Genomic DNA, 13,408 nt, shown 5'->3' on the forward strand with positions numbered 1-13,408 from the left:
AGGGTGCTACAATTTTAACATATTTTCCATAGTTATTATAGTCTTCATAAATTTAGTTTTAATGGTGGCATAATACTCAATTCCAAGGAGGTACCATGATTTATTTTTTCTTTCATTGTAGATGAGATATATTTGTATTGTTGAACTTAAATCATTGTTTCTCCATTTTCTTAGTTTATTTTTTTTAATTTTAAGATGGGAGAGCATTTAGATGAGTAGCAGGGCTGGCTTGCTTTATTTTTTTCCTGAGATTTAAATTTAAATTCTAAATGAATGTCTATCGCAGAAGAAGCCAAGAGCTTTTAAACTAATTCTTTTGGGTCTGTAAATGGTATCCAAAAGTTTAACTGAATAGCTTAATTGCCTCTTTTGAAGAATTTAAAGCAGCTTCGGCCTTGAGTTCATTACTGGGTTACTTTATGTTGGAAAATTTTTGGCAGATGGTATACAGTCATCATTCAAACACTACTTATATTGTCTTTCCCAGTTTGAATTAGGAGAACATTAGCATTGAAGTTTTCATTTTGAATTAGCATGCAGGGAATTATTTCCTGCTAAATGTTTGTCATCAGATGAAGTTTCATTTTTAAAAATTAATGGAGCATGTCAGTACAGCAGCCCCAGGAAAATAGCTGAAGCACAGGGTTACTTTTGGACAATTTTTAAAGTCCTTTTTACCATTTGAGTATTCACATGGAAAATTAAAGTATGGTAATTTAGCTGCTAATAGATCACTATCACTGAGTTGAATTTGCTTTAGCATATACTAACTTTAGCATACTATTTTGTATACTTTAGCATACTATTTTGGGTTGGTACCAGGAATTGAGCAAGCAAATTAATTGATAATGTGAAACACCACATTCATTATTAAAATGTATTTCAGGCTATTAATTTTATACCTTTGTTAGTAAATGAACAATAACATTAATTTGAAATACTTGGAATAAGTATGTTCTCCATCGAATAAACTGTATCTCAAACTCACTTAAAAAAAATCCAGATCCCCTTTCAGAACAATGTCATATTATTATCAAATATGGGAGCCAGGAGAATACTTAAATAACAGTGTCATTATGTTTGTGGAAGATGAATCTTTATATCTTTGTAAATTGTTATTTTGTTCTTTCCATCTGATTTTGGGGGGGGTGGTAAATAGGCAATGTGTTGTGTTCAGTAACAGGCAATTTACACTTAACTCATTTCTCCAATAAAACCTCCATACTCTTGTGAGATCTGAAATCCTTTTTTCAGGACTGTTCATTAGTCCTTATTCCCTCCTGTTAACACACATGTTCATTAAATTTAGTTCCATATTTATTAAGCAAGGTGGTTTTAAATGTTGTAGGGAAGAAAAATAGCAAAGTAGGCCTCTGCACTTAAGAAACATATTTTAGTCAGTTAGGTGGACATGCATGTTACAGATTCTGTGTTAATAAATATATTTTTGGTTATCATGGCAGAAAGTAATTTTAAAATGGCTTAAAGCAAAGAGTGGGTTTTATTGCTTCACATAAAAGACAAGACTGACCTTGAATATAATATGGGTTAGATCCAGATGCTTAATGTAGTATCCAGAATCTGTCTCATTTATCTTTGCTCTCTTCTGGCTTGGATACACATTCTCAGATAGCATCTCCTCAAGTGGAGGCAAAGATAGTCAATACAGCAGTGTCAGGCTTACACCCTATCAGCTTAGCAACCTCAACGATGAGCTTCCTGTACAAAGTTTCAGAAGTCCTGGGGTTCACTCTGATTGGCTAGTCTTGGGTCCTCTGGAGTGGTTGGGGAAGATGGGATGGGGTGAAAATACGGTCCAGCCCTATTCAAACTAGATGGAATAAAAGGGAGATAAGTAGTTTCCAAAAAGGAAATTATAGATACCACTACCAGAAGAAAGGATGCCGAGCAAGCAAAAGCAGCATAAAGTCTACAAAATAAAGATAAGAATTATTAGTTGAGTTAAAAAGATGAATTCTGATAGGAGCTGCATTAAGAAAAGCTTCAGGCAAAAAGCTGTATTTGAACTGGGCCCTGAAGGACAAGTAGATTTTTTCCAAGACAGAATGAGTAAAGAAAGGACCCATTTGAGAAGTTTGGCCCTGAAAGGAGAAAATGGAGATGGAAGCTACTGGAGTCTAAAGGAGAATGTTGAGAAGATTTCCCCTCAGTATGGAGAAAACTTGAACATTTTTATGGCAAAGGAGCAGAAAAGCAAGTGAAGGAGAAATTAATAATGCAAAGGAGGCAATCATTATAAAGAAGTAGGGGAATTTAGTGGGATTAAGGATATAAGCAAAGGGAGCAGCTTTAGAAAGGAAAGGGGAACTGTTCATTCTCTGAATTATAAAGGGAAGGTAGTGTTGGTGACGGTCCAGGTTAAAACAGAAATTTATTGTTATTAAATAGGTAAGTAAAGTTTTGTGTTCTAAAAGTAAAAATAAAAGGTTTATCAGTTTGTTACACAGTTTCTATTACTGTGTAACAAACCATTGCAAAATGATATTGTGGGTTAGCAATTTGGCTTGAACTTATGATGCTGGGTGGTTTCTTTTGCTGGTCATGCCTTGGGTCACTCATGTGGGTGTGGTCGTTTGGACTATGGATGAATGGTTTAAGAGGGTGACTTCACTCACATGTTTGGTGGTTGGTGCTAGTTATTGCCTGGGCCTCTCTTCCCTGGCTCTCATTCTTTATAAGTATTCACATGACAGTGGCTGCACTCAAAAAAGGAAGAGCTGAAGCACTGGCCTTTTATGACCCTGACTGAGAACTCCCACAGTGTCACTTCTTTCATATTATCTTGGTCAAAGAAAATCACAAAACCAGCTTAGATGAAGTAAAGAAGTAGACCCCACCTCCTTATGGGAGGAGCAGTAAAGTCACATTGCAAAGGGCACTGTATACTGGAATGGGAGGAATTTGTGCCTCTTCCCCCTGCACTCAGCATTTTATTTTGAAAATATTCAGTAATCTAGCCAAGTTGAAACAATTTCAAAGTGACTACTTGTATACCTACCACCTAGACCAGTGATGGCGAACCTTTTGAGCTCGGCGTGTCAGCATTTTGAAAAACCCTAACTTAGCTCTGGTGCCATGTTACATATAGAAATTCTTTGATATTTGCAACCATAGTAAAACAAAGGCATTTATTTTATATATTTCAATGCCATTTAACAAAGAAAAATCAACCAAAAAAATGAGTTCGCGTGTCACCTCTGACACACGTGTCATAGGTTCGCCATCACTGACCTAGACTTTACTGCTAACATTTTTCCTTACTTCCCTTATCACAAATTCATCTATTATCCCTCCATTAATCAATTCATCTTATTTTTTGATGCATTTTAAAGTAAATTGTAGATATTAGTACTTTCCTCTAATTACTCTGTGCATATTTAGCAAGAGTCAATATTTGTGTCCAGTTTTTTCTTTTTAAAAAAACATTTTTATTGATTTCAGAGAGGAAGGGAGAGGGAGAGATAGAAACATCAATGATAAGAGAGAATCATTGATTGGCTGCCTCCTGCATGCCCCCTACTGGGGATAAAGTCCACAGCCCAGGCATGTGCCCCTGCCTGGAATTGAACCTGGGACCCTTCAGTCTGCAGGCGGACGCTCTATCCAGTAAGCCAGACCAACGAGGGCCAGTTTCGTCTTTTGATAAAACATTTACATACAATGAAGTGTATAAATTTTAAGTGTACATTGTGCCTAGTTTGTGGTCTACCACAGAAGGGAAAAATTTGGAATAGCTTTTCAGTGAAATGCCTCAAATTCAGCTATCCTATATAATAAAAGCCTATAGGCTGTGTCCGACTGTTAGACCAGTCACTATGACACGCACTGACCATCAGGGGACAGACGCTCTGATTGGTAGGTTAGCTTGCTGCTGGGGTCTGTCGGGTCAGGACTGGGCGAGACAGGAGATGGGTCAGACACGCCCTGGAGGTCTCCCACGATCGGTCCCTCCCCAGCCCCGATCATACACCAGTGGGATCCCTCTGCCTGGCCTGCACCCTCAGGGGATGTTGGAGAGCTGGTTTTGGCCAGATCCCCACAGGCCAGGTCGAGGAACCCCACAGGGCCTCTAGTAATTGTATAAAAGAATTGCAAAGGTTGTCTTCCTTGGATACCTCTTTCTTCATGTCCTCATCACTAACACTTTTTTTTTAAATTTAGTATTACCTCAACACTTAGGATTTTCACTTGTGTTATATTAATTTGAGTTTGCTATGGGTGTTTTCCTATGTCCTTTCATTAAATATTTAGTAAGTGTATACTGTAGACAAGCACTATGCTAGAAAAAGGACGTAAACAGGAGCTCTCTTGCTTTCTAAGTCTTCAAACTAGGTGTATCACATACTAGATTAGATCAATAATACAAACTAGGTGTATCTCATACTAGATTAGATCAATAATAGGTGCCATTTATTTAGTGCTTATACTCAAGGCCAATGGTTAAACACTTTGAGTTGCATTGTTTCATTTAATCCTTATAATTTAAGAAATAGGTACTTTTTTCATTTTAGAAATTAGGAAACTAAGGCATGAAAAAGTTTTCATTTCCCGAAGGTCCTACAGCCTCATAAATCAAGGTGGTCTGACTCCAGAACCCACACTTAATACCTGTATTATACTGATTAGAAGCAGGAAATGTGCCCTCTGTTACACAGTAGATAACTAACCCTTTAATTGGTCCTATTACTTCACAGGGTAATCTTGATTTGAATTAAGTGTTTCTCTTAAACAGAGAAGTATAAAGTAAAAATAAAACTGATCTATGAGAAAGTTTAATAAGCTGTCTTCTGAATATTTTAGCAATTAGAAAAAAAATTAGTATTATAACTACTGACTTTAATTAAATATAATCAGAATAGAAGTGTGATCAAAACTATGTGATAAACTGAATAGTTTTTTATATGATATTTGATAGACTTTTAGTTTCTTAATTTTATTGACTAAGTATTGAGTACTTTTATTGCTAATTGGCTTTTGAGTAGTTTAACAAATAGCAAAAGATTGAAACTCTTTTTGATTTGCTATTTGCATAACAGTAAATCCTGTTGGAACTCTTGCAAATTAGTGACTAGCATTTAAGCCATTTCATGTCAAGAATTCTGGCAGAACTGCCACTGGTTTATGGTAGCTATTGTGACAGCTGAAGTGAAAGCTTGTTGAGTTCGTTTACTGTTGTAGCTTTCCTGGGAATGGGGCAGTCAAGATATTTATGTCTAAATATCTTCCTTAACCTAACAGTGAGTGTATAAAAAATTTTAAGTGTTCTTTCACCCCTAACTTCATTTTATTTTATTTTATTTTATTTGGTAGTGTGTTTGTAAGTGGCTTTAAAAGCTAACTAAATTATAGGTTAAAAATAAAATTTGTGTTTAAAAAATTTAATTGAGTATTATGTTTATTTTTGTGTATAGGTCTTGCTATTGGGAGCTACAAGAAAAAAAAGATTAGAGGAAGGTTGGTCTGTTAAGTGGACATGGCTCAGATATCCAGCAGCAATGGATTTAAGCAATGTTCATCTTCACATCTGGACCCAACAAGAACAAAAGATGTGGACAAAGAAGAAGCGTTACAGATGGAAGCAGAGGCTTTAGCAAAACTGCAGAAAGGTAGACAAGTAACTGATAATCAGCGAGGCTTTGAGTTGTCAAGCAGCACCAGACAAAGAGCACAAGTTTATAACAAACAGGATTATGACCTCATGGTGTTTCCTGAATCAGATACCCAAAAAAGAGCAGTTGATATTGATGTAGAAAAGCTAACCCAAGCTGAACTGGAGAAACTATTGCTAGATGACAGTTTTGAGACAAGGAAAACACCTGCAATGCCAGTTACTCCTATTCTGAGCCCTTCGTTTTCAGCACAGCTGTATCTTAGACCTACTATTCAGAGAGGACAGTGGCCAACTGGTTTATCTGGGCCTTCCACTTATACTTTACCTTCTATTTATCAGTCAACTTATAGTAGTAAACAGACTGCATTCCAAAACGGCTTTAATCCAAGAATGCCTACTTTTCCATCCACAGAACCTATATATTTAAGTCTTCCAGGACAGTCCCCATATTTTTCCTATCCTTTGACATCGGCCACACAGTTTCATCCACAAGGAAGCTTACCTATCTGTCGTCCAGTAGTCAGTCCTGACATGGCAAAGCTGTTTGACAAAATAGCTAGTACATCAGCATTTTTAAAAAATGGAAAAGCAAGGACTGATTTGGAAATAACAAATTCAAAAGCTACAATCAGCAATCTACAGGTATCTCCAAAGTCTGAAGATATCAGTAAATTTGACTGGTTAGACTTAGATCCTCTAAGTAAGCCTAAAGTGGACAGTGTGGAGGTATTAGACTATGAAGAAGAGAAAAATGTTCCAGGTTTGCTAGCAGAGGATCCTTGGGATGCTGTTCTTCTTGAAGAGAGATCCCTAGCAAGTTGTCACCTTGAAAGAAAGGTGAATGGAAAATCTCTTTCTGGGGCAATGGTAACAAGAAGCCAATCTTTAAATATTCGAACAACTCAGGGCCAAATATCTCAGGTACAGTTTTGTTTTTTAATTAACTTCTCAAACTTAGTAGTAATACAAAATTCATATTTGTGTGCATAATTTATTAGGTAAAAATATTTTTCCTTTTGAATCTTATTTTCTTGTTCTCAAGTGTGCTGTGACTCTTACATTGTATGATAAAGGATTAAATGTGTTTCGGTCAATTGAAAAATTGCTTGCTGTTACTGTTATCTTTTTAAGGATTATAAATTGAAAGAACTTCCAATCAAGAATCTGGCTATCACTGATAGGCATTTAAAATAATTTTTATCTGTTTCTCCATGTCTCCTTATATGTGGGCCTACTTTTTCTTATCTCTTATTTTTCAAGGTAAACAAGGAATTGTGGTTTTAACTCCATTATAGAAATTCTCATTTTTTATATTGTTATATTGTTCCTCATTATATTGTTTTATTGTTTTTAACCATGAATGAATGACAGGAAGGGAGGGAAGGAGGATAACCCCAGAGAGACAGGAGAAAAACCATTTAAAGGACTCTCTTTAATCACCTATATGGATAAAAGTGGGGAATGGAAATATAGTCTACTAGAGGACCGGTGCACGACTTCGTGCACGGGGCAGGGAGTGAGGGGTCCCTCAGCCTGGCTTGTGCCCTTGGGGGGCAGATGCCTGCACCCAAAGGGTCCTTAGTGCTGCCTTGGAGGCGGGAGAGGCTCCCACCAACGCCCTTCCATTCGCCAGCCATAAGTCCGGCTTCTGGCTGAGTGGTGCTCCCCCTGTGGGAGCGCACTGATCACCAGGGGGCAGCTCCTGCATTGAGCATCTGCTCCCTGGTGGTAAGTGTGTGTCATAGCGACCAGTCGTTCTGCCGTTCGGTCGATTTGCATATTAGCCTTTTATTATATAGGACTAGAGGCCCGATGCACAAAATTTGTTCACCTCTGCCTCGGCCCCCACCCGCTGCGGCTTGGTCCAGAAGGAAGGACATCCAGAAGGACGTCTGGTTAATTAGCAGATTACCCTTTTATTATTATTGATTGTTGATTATATGGTGTAGTTGTCAAGTTCATATAGTCTTAACTATTTGGAAAAATTAGTTAAGGGTGGCTGGGCAGGATGTCTTCCCTCAGAAGAGAGGCAGCAGGGTTTAGACTTTTCCTTTCCAAATGTAGTATACTTAATTGCAGACTTGTATTTTGCTTTTATAATTACAATTTTTTAAAAAAATTTTACAGAGAGGAAGGGAGAGAGAGAGAGAGAGAGAGAGAGAGAGAGAGAGAGAGAGAGAAAGAGAAAGAGAAAAACATCAATGTGAGAGAGAAACATTGTTTGGTTGCCTCCTGCATGTGCCCCAACCTGGAATCAAACCTGCAGCCTGGGTATGTCCCCTGACCAGGAATCAAACCCACCACCCTCTGGTGTATAGGACTATGCTCTAACCAACTGAGTTACCCAGCCAGGGCCCACAGTATTCTAATAAAGATGAAATAGTGATATACTAAAATTTTCAATATGTTAATACGTTAAGCATGTTACTTTGTGCTACATTAAGTAGCAAGCATTGTGTTACATTTTAATAGAGACAAGTGATAGCAGGTACTGAAAGTTAAATATTTTATAGAAAACTTAAAAATTAAGCATATCGCCCTAACCGGTTTGGCTCAGTGGATGGAGCGTTGACCTGCGGACTGAAGGGTCCCAGGTTCAATTCCAGTCAAGGGCATGTGCCTTGGTTGTGGGCACATCCCCAGTCGGGGGTGTGCAGGAGGCAGCTGATCGATGTTTCTCTCTCATCAATGTTTCTAACTCTCTATCCCTCTCCCTTCCTCTCTGTAAAAAATCAATAAAATATATTTTAAAAAATTAAGCAAATCTTATTTGTTTATATATTTCTCTGTGAATTGAGAAATTCAATTTAGTAACTTAATTTTAAAATTTATTGTACCCAAAAGTAAAACAAGGAAAGAAAATTCAGGGGGGCAGGTATAATAGGTAAATGTCAACAAAGTTATTTATGAAAGTAGCCAATAGGTTGTTAATGTACAATTACTGAAGGTCTTCAATCAGAAGTTTGGTGTGCACCTGTTAAAAATGCTGTAAAAGGTTTTCTATATTTAAAAAAAAGTTCTAAGCCCTTTTATTAACACAAGATTTTATCATTTTCTTTGTGTACAAGAAGATAAAGTTTGGTTTCATTTAGGCCAAAAAGGGAGAGGCAAACAGAACACTAGTAATGTTGGAAGTTTGTGGCACAAATATTAGATGGAGCTTTTAATTTTTCATACACTATTCATCTCTAATTAACAGCTTTCCCTTAAGGTTTATATATTTTGTTGGGAAATAAGATTGTGAAGTCTGTTTTCTTTAGTTACTTTATATACTTAATTATTCTTTTCAAAGCTGTTAGAATTTTATGCTTTGTGGTGAAAACTCAGAAGGGTGTTTTTCTTACTCAGCAAGCTTACTTCCTATTTCCTTTTAATGTCTTGTTTTGTTAATAGTAGTCTAAATACTTTAGTTCAGATGTTTTGTGAATAAAACCAAGAAAAGGAATACTACTTAAAACTATCTTATGGCAATTTAAATTTAAATCAGACTTTGAGTTAATAGCTATATATTTAGCTACATTGAGCACATTTATATATTTGAGTAATGAATTAAATTATTTTCATAGAAGTGGTTCTGCAAAGTTCTGTGGATATTTACTCTTTCTAAAAGTTAATTATATTAATGTTATAAACTTATATTCCCATTGTCTATTATTAATTTTAAAGGTGAGGGAAACCTGAACAAAACATGATTTTTATTATCTAGCTGATTGTAATACTCTATTTTGATAGGTTACTGAAGTCTTTTCTGTAAATTTTTAAAAAAAATTTCAGTAAAGAAGCCCAGCTGGTGTGGCTCAGTGGTTGAGTGTGGACGAATGAACCAGGGGGTCACAGTTTGATTCCCCGGCAGGGCTCGATCCCCAATGGGGGTGGCCAGTTAATGATTCTCTTTATCATTGATGTTTCTGTCTCTCTTCCTCTCCTTTCCTCTCTGAAATAAACAAAAATATATCTAAAAATAAATAAAGGATAATAAAAGGATTCTTAAAAAAAAATTCAACAAGGAAGTAACCAAGTTCTGAATAGTTACTTATATATATTTAATGCTTATGGTATATTTATTTAAAACTTAGTATTGTGTTCCATCTAATTTTGGGGTAATGTGGCATGAACCTTGGACTTTTGTAGGCATAAACCTTTCCCATATTCTTATAACTGCTTTACAAAGTATATACTGGTAAGTTTTTGTGAATCATTTCAAATCTTCACTGCTTTCCTTAATCCCCTAATGAACTCTTTCCACCTCTCTTCTAGTAGATGACCTTATTACCTTTTTTTTTTTTTTTTTAATGTTGAGGTGAAGGCTATTCTTTGTATGTACTTGCCCACCTCAGATATGCCCTTCTTTCTGGATTGAGGAAAGAGATATTCCTTCCCTTTTCCAAAATTTAATTCTTTCATCTCTTTTCCTATTCCTGTCTCCCCAAAGTATTTTCTACCATTATTTTTTATAAGGGAATTTGTACTTACTTCCTTTCCAGTCTTCTCTGTCCTCTATTGTTCCCATCATATTGCAGAAGTTTATTTCTGGTCATATGACTACTAATTGTCAATCTAGTGACCACATTCACTGTCCATCCCTTTTGTTTTGCTTGCAACAATTGACTACATCCTTTTTTTAAAACTTCTCTTCTGTTGCCCTAGTTAATCATACTTCCTATTTTTCATTCTATGATCTTTGACTCCTTTTCCTTTGTCTAGCTTCTAAACATAGGCATTTGCCTGAAGTTTTGTTCTTGGTTGTCTTTAATATTTGTTACCTGTTTTCTCTTGTTCCAATTCTGTATCTTTAGGCTCCAAGATACAGAATTTAAAAACTACTGGTTTAGACTTTTATAGTGATATAACTCCGTGGGTCTTTATGGTTGAGAGGCTGTGATGGTTAAGTTTATGTGTCTACTTGACTGTGCCACGGAGTGCTTAGGCATTTGGTCAGACCTTCTGAGTGTGTCTGTCAGGATGTTTCTGGATGAGATTAATATTTGAATCAGTAGATTGAATAAAGGCATATTGCCTTTCCTAATATCAGTGGGACTCGTCCAATCAGTTGAAAGCCTTAAACAAAAAGGCTGACCCTCCTGCCCATGAGGAACTCCTCCAGTCTGACTACCTTTGAGCTCTAACATGGATTTTTTCCTGCCTTCAGACTCAAACTGAAACATCGGCTCTTACTGAGTCTTGAGCCTGACAGATTCAGACTAGAGCTATACCTTTGACTCTCTTGGGTATCCAGCTTGCCAACTGTGGTTCTCGAGTTTTGTCACTCTCTATAATTACATGATTTAATTTCATATAATAAATCAACCAATCTGTGTGTGTGTGTGTGTGTGTGTGTATGTGTATGCGTGTGAATGTGTAAGAGAGAGAAAGAGAGAGAGAGGTGTTCCAGCTTCATTTTCAATGAGTGCAATCCTCAGCCTCGTAAAGAGACTGTCTCCTGTTGATGGAACTTGGACCCAAAACCCCTTTGGCTGGGATATTGCCCTCTCAGTGATCCTGATGTAGGCTGACAGCGGTTAGCAGACATAAATTTTCTCTATAGGAAATTGCAGAAATTGGATGAATGATCCTCAAATCTAGATCTTTAGCTCTGGAATAGAATTTCTGGAATAAAATATTTCTAGATTATGATTAAAAATTTCCAAGCCTAATATATTTACTAGAGAACTCAGTATCTTCCACAGCAGACTTTTCTTTGTTCCATATATTGGATAATAGCATTAGCAGTTATTTTCTTATTGATTATCATTTGTCTCATTCATTGAAAAATATTTGAGGCTATACATTGTGAGGTTTACAAATATTAATCATTTGCAAACCTCATCCTTAAAGAATTTGAGTAAGAAGAGGGAGACAGGCTGTGTATGCACATAAATTGCAGTACAAAATACAAAACCTTGAGTGCCACATAAAAGTGTGCAAGATCAATGGAGAAAAGAGATACTTTGATGCTTAGTTTGTTTGAGTGGAGAAGGACTGGGGGCAAGAGCTTAGAGACTAGGTGTAAAATTAAAAAAAATTTTTTTTAAAAGAGTGGAGAGCCCACCTGGTGTGACTTGGTAGTTGAGCATCAACCTACGAACCAGGAGGTCATGGTTCAATTCTCGGTCAGAACACATGCCTGAGTTGCAATAGAGGGCATGCAGGAGGCAGCTGATCAATGATTCTCTCTCATAATTGTTGTTTCTATCTCTCTCTCCCTCTCCCTTTCTCTCTGAAATCAGTAAAAATATATTTTTTTTAAAAAAGAGTGAAGAAAAACAAAAAGAAATGCTAATGTCTGAGACAAAATAATTGGCAGCCCAGCTATTTAACTTTCCAGAGCCTATTATTACCTTAATGTATGACTAGAGAGTTAGTTATTATAATCTATTTTTGTCACTGTCCATTGAAACTTATAACCTGCTTGAAAGGAAAGACCTAATTCATGAATGGCACTGTAAAAAATGCAACATTTGATTTTTGAAAAATCTAGAAATGTTATTAAGGAGATTCAAAATCTGTTAAGTAAAACATGCAAAACAGTTAAAGAAGGAAAGATGATTATTGGGTCAAGCAAAAATAGAGGTTTTCTATAACATTGCTCCTGCAAAGGTCATATGTTGTTTTTCCCATTGCATTATTTTTTTTAAGAGACTTGAGAGGTAGATTGGTATGGTAATTAAGTATGTGATTCTGAAGCTAGGCTACCTGGGTTGAAATCCTATCTCTGAATATATTACTTGTGTGACCTTATATAAGTTAATTCATTTCTCTGTACCTCATTTTTTTTAAATCTGAAAAATGGGGATAATAGTACCCACCCACTAGCCTTTTTGTGAGTGCATGCCAAAACCAGCAGAATCTCTGACTCAAATTTCTTCTGCATGCCAACCCTAATTTTTTGAGAACATGTTACGCCTACTTGATATCTCTTAAGGTGTACGTATGTGAAGAACCTTGAAGAAATAATAAAATTCATTCGAGCGACAAAAATCACAGTATATGATGATGAAAAATACATTTATTTTTTAATGTATACATGTACACTGATAGTCCGACAGAAAACTTTATGACTCCATTTGATATTATCAGTGGGACTTTTGCTGCTGCATCAGTGATGACAGAGATTTTACATCAGGTTTATATTTCGTGACCTTCAGAGATATGCACGAGCTACTACTTTCATCCGTCAGGCTACTCCTATTACGAGGCTTAACAAAATTCATCACTGAGAACAAAGATTCACAAGCGTATGTGGATGAAACCAAAACACTGGTCGGATCTAGGAAGGCAGGGAGAGTTAAGGCAGAGACATAGAAATTGCTCTTCCCCTCTCTTGTCAATCCATGTCTATGGTTTTTAATATAACTTGTTATATAAAATTATTTATTTATCTAAGATGCACCTACACTGAATTTATCTGAAAAATTAAAAAGTCGATATTAAGAAAAGAAATTGTAAATGGAAGATTATAAGAGAGGGTTTCAAGTGCCAGCAAAAGTTAGTTACTGGCATGCCATGTTTGGCACGTGTGCCAGTGGTTGCCCACCCCTGTACTAGGACTTGGTTAGAAATAAATAATGCATACATATCTACCAGTACATTGCTTACAGCAAAGCCAGACATGTAATAAATGCTCAGTAATTGCTAAATATTTTTTCGATTGTGCTAAAATACAAGTAACAAAATTTACCCTCTTGGCCTCTTTTAAGATTACAGTTCAGTGGTATTAAATATATTTATATTGTTGTGCAGCCATTACCACCATTTATCCTTATAACTCTTCTTACC

The 13,408-nt window shown here is 36.3% G+C and overlaps 1 protein-coding gene across 1 annotated transcript in view; it reads left to right on the forward strand.

Annotated features, from left to right (window-relative positions):
• PIK3C2A (phosphatidylinositol-4-phosphate 3-kinase catalytic subunit type 2 alpha) overlaps positions 1–13,408 on the forward strand; it is a 96,275-nt gene that overhangs the window by 23,440 nt on the left and 59,427 nt on the right. The window contains exon 2 of the mRNA XM_081099610.1: positions 5,433–6,553. Within this exon, the coding sequence (XP_080955736.1) occupies positions 5,495–6,553 (1,059 nt within the window). The 5' untranslated portion in view covers positions 5,433–5,494. The remainder of the gene's footprint in view (positions 1–5,432; positions 6,554–13,408) is intronic.

Source organism: Myotis nattereri (assembly GCF_964212035.1).
Source record: "Myotis nattereri genome assembly, chromosome: 9".
Lineage (NCBI taxonomy): Eukaryota > Metazoa > Chordata > Mammalia > Chiroptera > Vespertilionidae > Myotis > Myotis nattereri.